The sequence below is a fragment of the Pleurodeles waltl genome, chromosome 4_2 (genome assembly GCF_031143425.1).
Source record: "Pleurodeles waltl isolate 20211129_DDA chromosome 4_2, aPleWal1.hap1.20221129, whole genome shotgun sequence".
NCBI classification, from domain to species: Eukaryota; Metazoa; Chordata; class Amphibia; order Caudata; family Salamandridae; genus Pleurodeles; species Pleurodeles waltl.
The window spans coordinates 795401147-795417580 of record NC_090443.1 but is presented as its reverse complement, the minus strand read 5'-3'; the positions used below and the strand labels follow the sequence as shown (position 1 = coordinate 795417580).

General features: G+C 49.7%; 1 protein-coding gene across 2 annotated transcripts in view; it reads left to right on the top strand.

Annotated features, from left to right (window-relative positions):
• The window catches only part of SRSF11 (serine and arginine rich splicing factor 11), a 235644-nt gene that overhangs the window by 122629 nt on the left and 96581 nt on the right, over positions 1-16434 (top strand). For both annotated transcript variants that reach the window (XM_069232448.1, XM_069232447.1), the window contains exon 7: positions 1254-1335. In XM_069232448.1, the coding sequence (XP_069088549.1) occupies positions 1254-1335 (82 nt within the window). The remainder of the gene's footprint in view (positions 1-1253; positions 1336-16434) is intronic.

Below are 16434 nucleotides of genomic sequence, written 5' to 3'. Positions count from 1 at the left end.
ATCCCTGTGTTTGAGGCTTCCTTTGGGAGTCTAAATAAAGATAGTCTGAAGTTTTCCTCACTGCCTACTCGATAGTCCTACTAAGGGTCCTAGGTGAATTTTTTTTGGAAGCGGTGTGGCGTTGGTAGGGAAAGGGATTTGTGGATTTTGAATGTGGTTGTGAGTCGGCATTACGCAGTATAAACTGATTCCTCTCCAAAGACGGTCAAGAGCAGCGGTGTGTTTGTACTGCGTAACTGCACCTATCACTAGATGGCACACAACCTCAGCACATTGATATGCGAATTGAAGCCTGTTCTGCCACCTCCTGTACACTTTATGTAAGCACTTTGCTTTAAATGCTAGCCCAGTAGTGGATACTTGGGCTAGGCCTTTTACTGTCTCATTTCATTCTACCACTTACTGCCATTCTCAGAGATTTACTGAGGCCTTTTGCATGTATATAAAATTGCCAAACCTTTCAGTTCCCACTCCTGTACTCTGCATTCAACCCCTCTGGTCATAATGCCCAATCCCCAGAATTTGAACGGCACTGAAGCACACTCTGGTTAAAGGATGTTTGTAGAGCGTGAAGTCTGGGGGTATGTTAGTTTACCAATTTAGATTTCGTTTTTTTTTTTTTTTTTTAAAGTCCAAGTGTTGAGGCACCTGTTCTTTAACAGTCCACGGTTTGGTATGCCGTGAGTTGACCGAAGGTAATAGTACAGGAGTTAATGTTTACTAACAGCATCCATTTTCCAAAGATGGCAGAAATGATCCAAATAACCTTAACATTTTTCATCTCTAGTGGGTTGGCTTTAATAGTAGACTGACGCGTCCTCATTTTCTGTAGTGCTTGAAGCAGTTGTGCAATCAGTGTTTGTATGAGTTGTGTTAAGGTGTATGAGGTAGCAGACAAGATCATTCTGAAGAGATTTCTACCCTCAGGTTGAGAGCCAGCATGTTTTGGTAATCTGGACTGAGAATGATAGCTGAGCAGATGGCCACTGAAACCCCCGAGGTGGAGACAGATGTAAATTGTTTGGTACAGAAAATTAAAAGCAGCACCTAAGTTGCTTTACTATTGTGATACGAAAGACCGCCAAGAAATATTTGCTTTGCTTGATGATATTTGATTCTGGATCAAAAGTTACAGATACTAAGTTTGATTATATTTGGGCACAAAGTAGCACTATCTTTATGTTTAACACATCAATCTTGTACGTTCATTTTGATTATCCTGCAAGTTTTCTGAAATATTTCTTCTTTGTTAGATAAGAAAGATGATAAGCGGAGGCATTCAAGATCGAGGTCCCGATCAAGGAGGAGGAGAACACCATCATCTTCTAGACACAGGTAAGGTTTATCCGATCACTTGAACACTGCAGTGCGTATAACGTTCCTAGAACGAACAAAATGAGCAACATTTTAAACAAGTGTGGCATAGAATGGCTAACTGTATTGGGAGTAATTCGACTCAATGGAGTCAGTATATATATGTAAAGAAATGGCTCCCTGTTGCAGTTACCCCCCACTTTTTGCCTGATACTGATGCTGACTTGACTGAGAAGAGTGCTGGGACCCTGCTAACCAGGCCCCAGCACCAGTGTTCCTTCACCTAAAATGTACCATTGTATCCACAATTGGCACACCCTGGCATTCAGATAAGTCCCTTGTAACTGGTACTTCTAGTACCAAGGGCCCTGATGCCAAGGAAGGTCTCTAAGGGCTGCAGCATGTCTTATGCCACCCTAGAGACCCCTCACTCAGCACAGACACACTGCTTACAAGCCTGTGTGTGCTAGTGAGAACAAAATGAGTAAGTCGACATGGCACTCCCCTCAGGTTGCCATGCCAGCCTCTCACTGCCTATGCAGTATAGGTAAGACACCCCTCTAGCCGGCCTTACAGCCCTAAGGCAGGGTGCACTATACCATAGGTGAGGGTACCAGTGCATGAGCATGGTACCCCTACAGTGTCTAAACAAAACCTTAGACATTGTAAGTGCAGGGTAGCCATAAGAGTATATGGTCTGGGAGTCTGTCAAACACGAACTCCACAGCACCATAATGGCTACACTGAAAACTGGGAAGTTTGGTATCAAACTTCTCAGCACAATAAATGCACACTGATGCCAGTGTACATTTTATTGCAAAATACACCCCAGAGGGCACCTTAGAGGTGCCCCCTGAAACTTAACCGACTGTCTGTGTAGGCTGACTAGTTCCAGCAGCCTGCCACACCAGAGACATGTTGCTGGCCCCATGGGGAGAGTGCCTTTGTCACTCTGAGGCCAGTAACAAAGCCTGCACTGGGTGGAGATGCTAACACCTCCCCCAGGCAGGAGCTGTGACACCTGGCGGTGAGCCTCAAAGGCTCACCCCTTTGTCACAGCCCAGCAGGGCACTCCAGCTTAGTGGAGTTGCCCGCCCCCTCCGGCCACGGCCCCCACTTTTGGCGGCAAGGCTGGAGGGAACAAAGAAAGCAACAAGGAGGAGTCACTGGCCAGTCAGGACAGCCCCTAAGGTGTCCTGAGCTGAAGTGACTCTAACTTTTAGAAATCCTCCATCTTGCAGATGGAGGATTCCCCCAATAGGGTTAGGATTGTGACCCCCTCCCCTTGGGAGGAGGCACAAAGAGGGTGTACCCACCCTCAGGGCTAGTAGCCATTGGCTACTAACCCCCCAGACCTAAACACGCCCTTAAATTTAGTATTTAAGGGCTACCCTGAACCCTAGAAAATTAGATTCCTGCAAACTACAAGAAGGAGGACTGCCTAGCTGAAAACCCCTGCAGAGGAAGACCAGAAGACGACAACTGCCTTGGCTCCAGAAACTCACCGGCCTGTCTCCTGCCTTCCAAAGATCCTGCTCCAGCGACGCCTTCCAAAGGGACCAGCGACCTCGACATCCTCTGAGGACTGCCCCTGCTTCGAAAAGACAAGAAACTCCCGAGGACAGCGGACCTGCTCCAAGAAAGGCTGCAACTTTGTTTCCAGCAGCCTTGAAAGAACCCTGCAAGCTCCCCGCAAGAAGCGTGAGACTTGCAACACTGCACCCGGCGACCCCGACTCGGCTGATGGAGATCCAACACCTCAGGAGGGACCCCAGGACTACTCTGATACTGTGAGTACCAAAACCTGTCCCCCCTGAGCCCCCACAGCGCCGCCTGCAGAGGGAATCCCGAGGCTTCCCCTGACCGCGACTCTTTGAATCCAAAGTCCCGACGCCTGGGAGAGACCCTGCACCCGCAGCCCCCAGGACCTGAAGGACCGGACTTTCACTGGAGAAGTGACCCCCAGGAGTCCCTCTCCCTTGACCAAGTGGAGGTTTCCCCGAGGAATCCCCCCCTTGCCTGCCTGCAGCGCTGAAGAGATCCCGAGATCTCTCATAGACTAACATTGCGAACCCGACGCCTGTTTCTACACTGCACCCGGCCGCCCCCGCGCTGCTGAGGGTGAAATTTCTGTGTGGGCTTGTGTCCCCCCCGGTGCCCTACAAAACCCCCCTGGTCTGCCCTCCGAAGACGCGGGTACTTACCTGCAAGCAGACCGGAACCGGGGCACCCCCTTCTCTCCAATCTAGCCTATGTGTTTTGGGCACCACTTTGAACTCTGCACCTGACCGGCCCTGAGCTGCTGGTGTGGTGACTTTGGGGTTGCTCTGAACCCCCAACGGTGGGCTACCTTGGACCAAGAACTGAACCCTGTAAGTGTCTTACTTACCTGGTAAAACTAACAAAAACTTACCTCCCCTAGGAACTGTGAAAATTGCACTAAGTGTCCACTTTTAAAACAGCTATTTGTCAATAACTTGAAAAGTATACATGCAATTTTTATGATTTAAAGTTCCTAAAGTACTTACCTGCAATACCTTTCGAATGAGATATTACATGTAGAATTTGAACCTGTGGTTCTCAAAATAAACTAAGAAAAGATATTTTTCTATACAAAAACCCATTGGCTGGATTTGTCTCTGAGTGTGTGTACCTCATTTATTGCCTATGTGTATGTACAACAAATGCTTAACACTACTCCTTGGATAAGCCTACTGCTCGACCACACTACCACAAAATAGAGCATTAGTATTATCTATTTTTACCACTATTTTACCTCTAAGGGGAACCCTTGGACTCTGTGCATGCTATTCCTTACTTTGAAATAGCACATACAGAGCCAACTTCCTACAATATACTTTTCACATTTACACAACATGATTGTGTCATGAATTGGATCGTTTGTGATAAATCTTTGTCTAAGTAAAGTTAGAAGGCTCAGGACTGTTTCTCCACGGTTTCTTCTAAACAGTTGCTCCTAGTCTCTGAAAACAGTTCAAATTTATTTATATATTGTAAGGAAATGCCTCCTGGGCATGGTTACCCCCTGACTTTTTGCCTTTGCTGATGCTATGTTTTGAATTGAAAGTGTGCTGAGGCCTGCTAACCAGGCCCCAGCACCAGTGTTCTTTCCCTAACCTGTACTTTTGTATCCACAATTGGCACACCCTGGCATCCAGGTAAGTCCCTTGTAACTGGTACCTCTGGTACCAAGGGCCCTGATGCCAGGGAAGGTCTCTAAGGGCTGCAGCATGACTTATGCCACCCTGGAGACCCCTCACTCAGCACAGACACACTGCTTGCCAGCTTGTGTGTGCTGGTGAGAACAAAATGAGTAAGTCGACATGGCACTCCCCTCAGGGTGCCATGCCAGCCTCTCACGACCTATGCAAGTATAGATAAGTCACCCCTCTAGCAGGCCTTACAGCCCTAAGGCAGGGTGCACTATACCATAGGTGAGGGCACCAGTGCATGAGCACTGTGCCCCTACAGTGTCTAAGCCAAACCTTAGACATTGTAAGTGCAGGGTAGCCATAAGAGTATATGGTCTGGGAGTTTGTCAAACACGAACTCCACAGCACCATAATGGCTACACTGAAAACTGGGAAGTTTGGTATCAAACTTCTCAGCACAATAAATGCACACTGATGCCAGTGTACATTTTATTGTGAAACACACCCCAGAAGGCACCTTAGAGGTGCCCCCTGAAACTGTATCCAACTATCTGTGTTGGCTGACTGGTTCCAGCAGCCTGCCACACTAGAGACATGTTGCTGGCCCCATGGGGAGAGTGCCTTTGTCACTCTGAGGCCAGTCACAAAGCCTGCACTGGGTGGAGATGCTAACACCTCCCCCAGGCAGGAGCTGTAACACCTGGCGGTGAGCCTCAAAGGCTCACCCCTTTGTTCCAGCACCGCAGGACACTCCAGCTAGTGGAGTTGCCCACCCCCTCCGGCCACGGCCCCCACTTTTGGTGGCAAGGCCGGAGGAAATAATGAGAATAACAAGGAGGAGTCACTGGCCAGTCAGGACAGCCCCTAAGGTGTCCTGAGCTGAAGTGACTCTAACTTTTAGAAATCCTCCATCTTGCAGATGGAGGATTCCCCCAATAGGATTAGGGATGTGACCCCCTCCCCTTGGGAGGAGGCACAAAGAGGGTGTACCCACCCTCAGGGCTAGTAGCCATTGGCTACTAACCCCCCTGACCTAAACACACCCTTAAATTTAGTATTTAAGGGCTTCCCTGAACCTAAGAATTTAGATTCCTGAAACTACAAGAAGAAGAGGACTGCTGAGCTGAAAAACCCCTGCAGAAGAAGAACAGAAGACACCAACTGCTTTGGCCCCAGTCTTACCGGTCTGCCTCCTGCCTTCCAAAGAAACCTGCTCCAGCGATGCTCTCCAAAAGACCAGCGACCTCTGAATCCTCAGAGGACTGCCCTGCTTCAAGAAAGACACGAAACTCCTGAGGACAGCGGCACTGCTCCAAAAGAACTGCAACTTTGTCACAGAGGAGCAGATTTAAAGACCCCTGCAAATCCCCGCAAGAAGCGTGAGACTTGCAACACTGCACCCGGCTACCCCGACTCGACTGGTGGAGAACCAACACCTCAGGGAGGACCCTCCAGCGACTCCGAGACCGTGAGTAACCAAAGTTGTCCCCCCTGAGCCCCCGCAGCGACGCCTGCAGAGGGAATCCCGAGGCTCCCCTGACCGCGACTGCCTGAACCTCAAGTCCCGACGGCTGGAAAAGACCCTGCACCCGCAGCCCCCAGCACCTGAAGGAACGGAACTTCAGTGCAGGAGTGACCCCCAGGAGGCCCTCTCCCTTGCCCAGGTGGTGGCTACCCCGAGGAGCCCCCCCCTTTGCCTGCCTGCACCGCTGAAGAGACCCCTTGGTCTCCCATTGAAACCTACAGAGAACCCGACGCTTGTTTACACACTGCACCCGGCCGCCCCCCGCGCTGCTGAGGGTGTACTTTTTGTGCTGATTTGTGTCTCTTCCCCCCCCCCCCCCCCCGGTGCCCTACAAAACCCCCCTGGTCTGCCCTCCGAAGACGCGGGTACTTACCTGCTGGCAGACTGGAACCGGGGCACCCCCTTCTCTCCATTGAAGCCTATGTGTTTTGGGCACCTCTTTGACCTCTGCACCTGACCGGCCCTGAGCTGCTGGTGTGGTAACTTTGGGGTTGCTCTGAACCCCCAACGGTGGGCTACCTTGGACCCAAAACTGTGACCTGTAAGTGATTTACTTACCTGCTAAAAATAACAATACTTTACCTCCCCCAGGAACTGTGTCCACTTTTAAAACAGCTATTTGTGTTTTATGTGAAAAGTATATATGCTACTGTAATTATTCAAAGTTCCTAAAGTACTTACCTGCAATACCTTTCAAATGAGATATTACATGTAGAATTTGAACCTGTGGTTCTTAAAATAAACTAAGAAAAGATATTTTTCTATAACAAAACCTATTGGCTGGATTTGTCTCTGAATGTGTGTTCCTCATTTATTGCCTGTGTGTAGGTACAACAAATGCTTAACACTACTCCTTTGATAAGCCTACTGCTCGACCACACTACCACAAAATAGAGCATTAGTATTATCTCTTTTTGCCACTATCTTACCTCTAAGGGGAACCCTTGGACTCTGTGCATGCTATTCCTTCCTTTGAAATAGCACATACAGAGCCAACTTCCTAAATTGGTGGATCAGCGGTGGGGTACAAGACTTTGCATTTGCTGGACTACTCGGCCAATACCTGATCACACGACAAATTCCAAAAATTGTCATTAGAAAAATTTCAAATTGCAAAAATCATTTTTTAAATTCTTTAAAGTCCTGCTAGGGCCTTGTGTTAGTCCCTGTTAGCATTGCTTTTAGAGTTTAAAAGTTTGGTAAAAGTTTGAATTAGATTCTAGAACTAGTTTTAGATTCTTAAAAAGTATTCCAACTTTTAGAAGCATAATGTCCAGTACAGATGTGAATGTGGTGGAACTCGACACCACACCTTACCTCCATCTTAAGATGAGGGAGCTAAGGTCACTCTGTAAAATAAAGAAAATAGTAATGGTCCCCAGACCTTCCAAACTACAGCTCCAGGAGCTGTTGGCAGAGTTTGAAAAGGCCAACCCCTCTGAGGATGGCAACTCAGAGGATGATGATAGTGACTTGGAGGGTGATTTCCCCCCTACCAGTCCTATCTAGGGAGGACAGGGCCTCTCAAGCCCTGACTCCAAGCATAATAGTCAGAGATGCGGGCTCCCTCACAGGAGGGACCAACCTCTCTGAAATCACTGAGGATAACTCCAGTGAAGAGGACATCCAGCTAGCCAGGATGGCCAAAAGATTGGCTTTGGAAAGACAGATCCTAGCCATAGAAAGGGAAAGACAAGAGATGGGCCTAGGACCCATCAATGGTGGCAGCAACATAAATAGGGTCAGAGATTCTCCTGACATGTTGAAAATCCCTAAAGGGATTGTAACTAAATATGAAGATGGTGATGACATCACCAAATGGTTCACAGCTTTTGAGAGGGCTTGTGTAACCAGAAAAGTGAACAAATCTCACTGGGGTGCTCTCCTTTGGGAAATGTTCACAGGAAAGTGTAGGGATTGACTCCTCACACTCTCTGTAAAAGATGCAGAATCTTATGACCTCATGAAGGGTACCCTGATTGAGGGCTTTGGATTCTCCACTGAGGAGTATAGGATTAGATTCAGGGGGGCTCAAAAATCCTCGAGCCAGACCTGGGTTGACTTTGTAGACTACTCAGTAAAAACACTAGATGGTTGGATTCAAGGCAGTGGTGTAAGTAATTATGATGGGCTGTACAATTTATTTGTGAAAGAACACCTATTAAGTAATTGTTTCAATGACAAACTGCATCAGCATCTGGTAGACCTAGGACCAATTTCTCTCCAAGAATTGGGAAAGAAGGCGGACCATTGGGTCAAGACTAGGGTGTCCAAAACTTCCACAGGGGGTGACCAAAAGAAAGGGGTCACAAAACCTCCCCAGGGGAAGGGTGGTGAGACAGCCAAAAACAAAAATAGTAAAGAGTCTTCTACAGGCCCCCAAAAACCTGCACAGGAGGGTGGGCCCAGAGCCTCTTCACAAAACAATTCTGGGTACAAGGGTAAAAACTTTGATCCCAAAAAGGCCTGGTGTCGTAGCTGTAATCAGCCTGGACACCAAACTGGAGACGAGGCCTGTCCCAAGAAAAATACCACTTCAAACTCCACTCCAGCTAACACTGGAATGGCTAGTCTCCAAGTGGGATCAACAGTGTGCCCAGAGCAAATCAGGTGTCGCACTGAAGCTACATTAATCTCTGAGGGTGGGGTGGATTTAGCCACACTGGCTGCCTGGCCCCCTTACATGCAAAAATACAGGCAGCAGCTCTTAATTAATGGGACCAGTGTAGAGGGCCAGAGGGATACAGGTGCCAGTGTCACTATGGTGACAGAGAAACTGGTTTCCCCTGGCCAATACCGGACTGGACAAACTTATCCAGTCACCAATGCTGACAATCAGACTAAAGTACATCCCATGGCAATGGTAACTTTAGAGTGGGGAGGGGTCAATGGCCTGAAACAGGTGGTGGTCTCCTCAAATATCCCAGTAGACTGTTTGCTTGGAAATGACCTGGAGTCCTCAGCATGGGCTGAGGTAGAACTGAAAACCCATGCAGCCATGCTGGGTATCCCTGAACTGGTGTGTGTCAAGACAAGGGCACAGTGCAAGGCACAGGGTGAAAAAGTAGAGCTGGAGTCTGGAAGAAAGGCCCAGCCTACCAAGAGAAAAGGAAAGTCAGCTGGGAAACCAGCTGCAACACAACAAGAAAAAGAGAGCCTCTCTTCTCAGGAAGAAGTTCTGCCCTCTGAGGGAACTGAGCCTATGGAGCTGGAACCTTACCAGGTTGAGCTCTTAGGCCCAGGGGGACCCTGTAGGAAGTTGGCTCTGTATGTGCTATTTCAAAGTAAGGAATAGCATGCACAGAGTCCAAGGGTTCCCCTTAGAGGTAAAATAGTGGTAAAAGAGATAATACTAATGCTCTATTTTGTGGTAGTGTGGTCGAGCAGTAGGCTTATCCAAGGAGTAGTGTTAAGCATTTGTTGTACATACACATAGACAATAAATGAGGTACACACACTCAGAGACAAATCCAGCCAATAGGTTTTGTTATAGAAAAATATCTTTTCTTAGTTTATTTTAAGAACCACAGGTTCAAATTTAACATGTAATATCTTGTTTGAAAGGTATTGCAGGTAAGTACATTAGGAACTTTGAATCATTTCAATTGCATGTATACTTTTCAAGTTATTCACAAATAGCTATTTCAAAAGTGGACACTTAGTGCAATTTTCACAGTTCCTGGGGGAGGTAAGTTTTTGTTAGTTTTACCAGGTAAGTAAGACACTTACAGGGTTCAGTTCTTGGTCCAAGGTAGCCCACCGTTGGGGGTTCAGAGCAACCCCAAAGTTACCACACCAGCAGCTCAGGGCCGGTCAGGTGCAGAGTTCAAAGTGGTGCCCAAAACGCATAGTCTAGAATGGAGAGAAGGGGGTGCCCCGGTTCCGGTCTGCTTGCAGGTAAGTACCCGCGTCTTCGGAGGGCAGACCAGGGGGGTTTTGTAGGGCACCGGGGGGGACACAAGCCCACACAGAAATTTCACCCTCAGCGGCGCGGGGGCGGCCGGGTGCAGTGTTAGAACAGGCGTCGGGTTCGCAATGTAAGTAAATGAGAGAGCAAGGGATCTCTTCAGCGCTGCAGGCAGGCAAGGGGGGGGCTTCCTCGGGAAAACCTCCACTTGGGCAAGGGAGAGGGACTCCTGGTGGTCACTTCTGCAGTGAAAGTCTGGTCCTTCAGGTCCTGGGGGCTGCGGGTGCAGGGTCTTTTCCAGGCGTCGGGACTTAGGTTTCAGAGAGTCGCGGTCAGGGGAAGCCTCGGGATTCCCTCTGCAGGCGGCGCTGTGGGGGCTCAGGGGGGACAGGTTTTGGTACTCACAGTCGTAGAGTAGTCCGGGAGTCCTCCCTGAGGTGTTGGTTCTCCACCAGCCGAGTCGAGGTCGCCGGGTGCAGTGTTGCAAGTCTTACGCTTCTTGCGGGGAGTTGCAGGGTTCTTTAAAGCTGCTTCTTGAAACAAAGTTGCAGTCTTTTTGGAGCAGGTCCGCTGTCCTCGGGAGTTTCTTGTCGTCGAAGCAGGGCAGTCCTCAGAGGATTCAGAGGTCGCTGGTCCCTTTGGAAGGCGTCGCTGGAGCAGAGTTCTTTGGAAGGCAGGAGACAGGCCGGTGAGTTTCTGGAGCCAAGGCAGTTGTTGTCTTCTGGTCTTCCTCTGCAGGGGTTTTCAGCTGGGCAGTCCTTCTTGTTGCAGGAATCTAATTTTCTAGGGTTCAGGGTAGCCCTTAAATACTAAATTTAAGGGCGTGTTTAGGTCTGGGGGGTTAGTAGCCAATGGCTACTAGCCCTGAGGGTGGGTACACCCTCTTTGTGCCTCCTCCCAAGGGGAGGGGGTCACAATCCTAACCCTATTGGGGGAATCCTCCATCTGCAAGATGGAGGATTTCTAAAAGTTAGTCACCTCAGCTCAGGACACCTTAGGGGCTGTCCTGACTGGCCAGTGACTCCTCCTTGTTGCTTTCTTTGTTCCCTCCAGCCTTGCCGCCAAAAGTGGGGGCCGTGGCCGGAGGGGGCGGGCAACTCCACTAAGCTGGAGTGCCCTGCTGGGCTGTGACAAAGGGGTGAGCCTTTGAGGCTCACCGCCAGGTGTCACAGCTCCTGCCTGGGGGAGGTGTTAGCATCTCCACCCAGTGCAGGCTTTGTTACTGGCCTCAGAGTGACAAAGGCACTCTCCCCATGGGGCCAGCAACATGTCTCTAGTGTGGCAGGCTGCTGGAACTAGTCAGCCTACACAGACAGTCGGTTAAGTTTCAGGGGGCACCTCTAAGGTGCCCTCTGGGGTGTATTTTGCAATAAAATGTACACTGGCATCAGTGTGCATTTATTGTGCTGAGAAGTTTGATACCAAACTTCCCAGTTTTCAGTGTAGCCATTATGGTGCTGTGGAGTTCGTGTTTGACAAACTCCCAGACCATATACTCTTATGGCTACCCTGCACTTACAATGTCTAAGGTTTTGTTTAGACACTGTAGGGGTACCATGCTCATGCAGTGGTACCCTCACCTATGGTATAGTGCACCCTGCCTTAGGGCTGTAAGGCCTGCTAGAGGGGTGACTGACCTATACTTGCATAGGCAGTGAGAGGCTGGCATGGCACCCTGAGGGGAGTGCCATGTCGACTTACTCGTTTTGTTCTCACTAGCACACACAAGCTGGCAAGCAGTGTGTCTGTGCTGAGTGAGAGGTCTCCAGGGTGGCATAAGACATGCTGCAGCCCTTAGAGACCTTCCTTGGCATCAGGGCCCTTGGTACTAGAAGTACCAGTTACAAGGGACTTATCTGGATGACAGGGTCTGCCAATTGTGGATACAAAAGTACAGGTTAGGGAAAGAACACTGGTGCTGGGGCCTGGTTAGCAGGCCTCAGCACACTTTCAATTGTAAACATAGCATCAGCAAAGGCAAAAAGTCAGGGGGCAACCATGCCAAGGAAGCATTTCCTTACAGACCCTCAAGGGAAGAGTTGTGTAAGGGGCAAGAAACCTGTCCCTCTCTTGAAGGCCTTAGGCAGCAAGCTGCTGAAGAGTCCAAAGGCAAGAAAAATGGAACACATAGGGTCTATTGGGAAGATGGACTCCTGTACACTGAGGCAAGAGATCCCAAACCTGGTGTCACTAGGAGAGTGGTAGTGCCTCAGGGTTTCAGAGAGTTTATTCTGACCTTAGCCCATGATATTCCCCTTGCTGGGCATTTGGGACAAACCAAGACGTGGGAGAGGTTAGTCAACCACTTCTACTGGCCCAATATGTCCCAGAAGGTTAAGGAGTTTTGCCTCTCCTGCCCCACCTGTCAAGCCAGTGGTAAGACAGGTGGGCATCCAAAGGCCCCCCTCATTCCACTTCCAGTGGTGGGGGGTCCCCTTTGAAAGAGTGGGTGTGGACATAGTGGGTCCACTTGAACCTCCCACAGCCTCAGGAAATATGTACATCCTAGTAGTAGTGGATCATGCTACTAGGTATCCTGAAGCTATTCCCCTTAGGTCGACTACTGCCCCTGCAGTAGCCAAGGCCCTCATTGGTATCTTTACCAGAGTGGGTTTCCCTAAGGAGGTGGTGTCTGACAGAGGTACCAACTTCATGTCAGCATACCTGAAACACATGTGGAATGAGTGTGGAGTGACTTATAAATTCACTACACCATATCATCCACAAACTAATGGCCTTGTTGAGAGATTCAACAAGACATTAAAGGGCATGATCATGGGGCTCCCAGAAAAACTCAAAAGGAGATTGGATGTCCTCCTGCCATGCCTGCTTTTCGCTTACAGAGAGGTGCCTCAGAAGGGAGTAGGGTTCTCACCCTTTGAACTTCTGTTTGGTCACCCTGTAAGGGGACCACTAGCTCTTGTTAAAGAAGGCTGGGAGAGACCTCTTCATGAGCCTAAACAAGACATAGTGGACTATGTACTTGGCCTTCGCTCAAGGATGGCAGAGTACATGGAAAAGGCAAGCAAAAACCTTGAGGCCAGCCAACAGCTCCAGAAGTTTTGGTATGACCAAAAAGGCTGCAATGGTTGAATTTCAACCAGGGCAGAAAGGTTGGGTTTTGGAGCCTGTGGCTCTCAGGGCACTTCAGTACAGATGGAGTGGCCCCTTACCCAATCCTAGAGAAAAAGAGTCAGGTCACCTACCTGGTGGACCTAGGCACTTGCAGGAGCCCCAAGAGGGTGATCCATGTCAACCGCCTAAAGCTCTTCCACGACAGGGCTGATGTAAATCTGTTGATGGTAACAGATGAGGACCAGGAAGCTGAGAGTGAGCCTCTCCCTGATCTCCTCTCATCAGACCCTAAAGATGGCTCAGTGGATGGAGTGATCTATTCAGACACCCTCTCTAGCCAACAGCAATCTGACTGTAGGAAGGTCCTGCAGCAGTTTGCTGAGCTATTTTCCCTAACCCCTGGTCAAACACACCTGTGTACCCATGATGTGGACACAGGAGACTGCATGCCTGTCAAAAACAAAATATTCAGACAGTCTGACCAAGTTAAGGAAAGCATCAAGGTGGAAGTCACAAGATGCTGGAATTGGAAGTAATTGAGGCACTCGGACAGCCCCTGGGCTAGCCCAGTGGTCTTAGTTCCCAAACCTCACACCAAAGATGGGAAGAGAGAGATGAGGTTTTGTGTGGACTACAGAGGACTTAATTCTGTCACCAAGACAGATGCCCATCCCATTCCTAGAGCTGATGAGCTGATTGATAAATTAGGGGCTGCAAAATTCTTAAGTACCTTTGACTTAACAGCAGGGTACTGGCAAATCAAAATGGCCCCTGGAGCAAAAGAAAAGACAGCATTCTCCACACCTGATGGGCATTATCAGTTCACTGTTATGCCGTTTGGTTTAAAGAATGCCCCTGCCACCTTTCAAAGGTTGGTGAATCAAGTCCTTGCTGGCTTGGAGTCCTTCAGTGCAGCTTATCTTGACGATATTGCTGTCTTTAGCTCCAACTGGCAGGATCACCTGGTCCACCTGAAGAAGGTTTTGAAGGCTCTGCAATCTGCAGGGCCTCTCTATCAAGGCATCCAAATGCCAGATAGGGCAGGAAACTGTGGTTTACTTGGGACACCTTGTAGGTGGAGGCCAAGTTCAGCCACTCCCAGCCTAAGATCCAGACTATTCTGGACTGGGCAGCTCCAAAAACCCAGACTCAAGTCTCAGAGGACTGCCCCTGCTTCAAGAAAGACAAGAAACTCCTGAGGACAGCGGCATTGCTCCAAAAGAACTGCAACTTTGTCACAGAGGGAGCAGATTTAAAGACCCCTGCAAATCCCCGCAAGAAGCGTGAGACTTGCAACACTGCACCCGGCGACCCCGACTCGACTGGTGGAGAACCAACACCTCAGGGAGGACCCTCCGGCGACTCACAGACCGTGAGTAACCAAAGTTGTCCCCCCTGAGCCCCTACAGCAACGCCTGCAGAGGGAATCCTGAGGCTCCCACCTGACCGCGACTGCCTGAACCTAAAGTCCCGACGGCTGGAAAAGACCCTGCGCCCGCAGCCCCCAGCATCTGAAGGAACGGAACTTCTGTGCAGGAGTGACCCCCAGGAGGCCCTCTCCCTTGCCCAGGTGGTGGCTACCCCGAGGAGCCCCCCCCCCCCTTGCCTGCCTGCACCGCTGAAGAGACCCCTTGGTCTCCCATTGAAACCTACAGAGAACCCGATGCTTGTTTACACACTGCACCCGGCCGCCCCGCGCTGCTGAGGGTGTACTTTTTGTGCTGACTTGTGTCCCCCCCCCGGTGCCCTACAAAACCCCGCTGGTCTGCCCTCCGAAGACGCGGGTACTTACCTGCTGGCAGACTGGAACCGGGGCACCCCCTTCTCTCCATTGAAGCCTGTGTTTTGGGCAACCTCTTTGACCTCTGCACCTGACCGGCCCTGAGCTGCTGGTGTGGTAACTTTGGGGTTGCTCTGAACCCCCAACGGTGGGCTACCTTGGACCCAAAACTGTGACCTGTAAGTGATTTACTTACCTGCTAAAAATACTTTACCTCCCCCAGGAACTGTGAAAATTGCACTAAGTGTCCACTTTTAAAAACAGCTATTTGTGTTTTATTTGAAAGTATATATGCTACTGTAATTATTCAAAGTTCCTAAAGTACTTACCTGCATACCTTTCAAATGAGATATTACATGTAGAATTTGAACCTGTGGTTCTTAAAATAAACTAAGAAAAGATATGTTCGATGGCATCTGTCGCTGTAGATACACATGTTCTGCATAGCTCGCCATCTGGTGTTGGGTCGGAGTGTTACAAGTTGTTTTTCTTCGAAGAAGTCTTTCGAGTCACGGGACCGAGTGACTCCTCCTTCTGTCTCCATTGCGCATGGGCGTCGACTCCATCTTCGATTGTTTTCTTTCCACCATCGGGTTCGGACGTGTTCCTGTCGCTCCGAGTTTCGGAGCGGAAAGTTAGTAAATATCTGAAGATTTTCGTCGGTATTGTTGCGTTCGGGATCGGCGTAGTTAGATTCAACACCGCATCGAAGATCGACGCGCTCCGGTGCCCTTCGGGGTAGTTTTCGATCCCCCGTCGGGGCCTGGTCGGCCCAGACCGCGTGTCGAACAACGCCGATGGAACGGACCCCGTTACGTTTTTGTCCCAAATGCCACAACAAATACCCGTATACAGACCAACATTTGGTCTGTAACCTGTGCCTGTCACCTGAGCACAGTGAGGAGACTTGCGAGGCCTGTCGCTCGTTCCGGTCCCGAAAGACACTCCGTGACCGTCGAGCCAGGAGACTTCAGATGGCGTCCACGCCGACAGCGCACCGAGAGTTCGAGGAACAAGAGGAAGAAGAAACCTTTTCGATCCATGAATCGGACTCCGAGGAATTCGACGATCAAAGAACCGTGAGTAAGAACGTCGAAAACAACACATAAGAAAAGTGACAAGGCCCAGGGGACGCCACTGCCACCAGGCCATGGCTCCACCCATAAATTCGGTGACCGACCATCGGCACCGAAAAAGGCCCACACAGTGCCGAGATCGTCCGACTCCGGTCGAGACACCGGCACGCAGCCTTCTCGGGATCGAGAAAGTGCTGGAGAAAAGCAACGACACCGAGATAGCGGTGTAGAAACGGCTCGACGCCGAGACAGCGGCACCGACGAAGATCGACGCCGAGAGGTTTCGACTCCAAAAAAGAAAAAAGCCACCTCGGAGCCGAAAAAAGATACAGGCAGGGTTTCGGTGCCGAAACAACCCGTAACCGACCCAGGTCCAGGCTCTTATACAGAGGAGCAATCACTGTCCTCTCAGATGCGAAAGCATAGGTTTGAGGAAGAGCTGCAATCCACCGAAGTGGACCATACGCAAAAACGTATTTTCATACAGCAGGGAACAGGAAAAATAAGCACCCTTCCCCCTATTAGGAGAAAAAGGAGACTGGAGTTTCAAACAGACCAGGCGCCACAAACAAAAATGGTGAAAA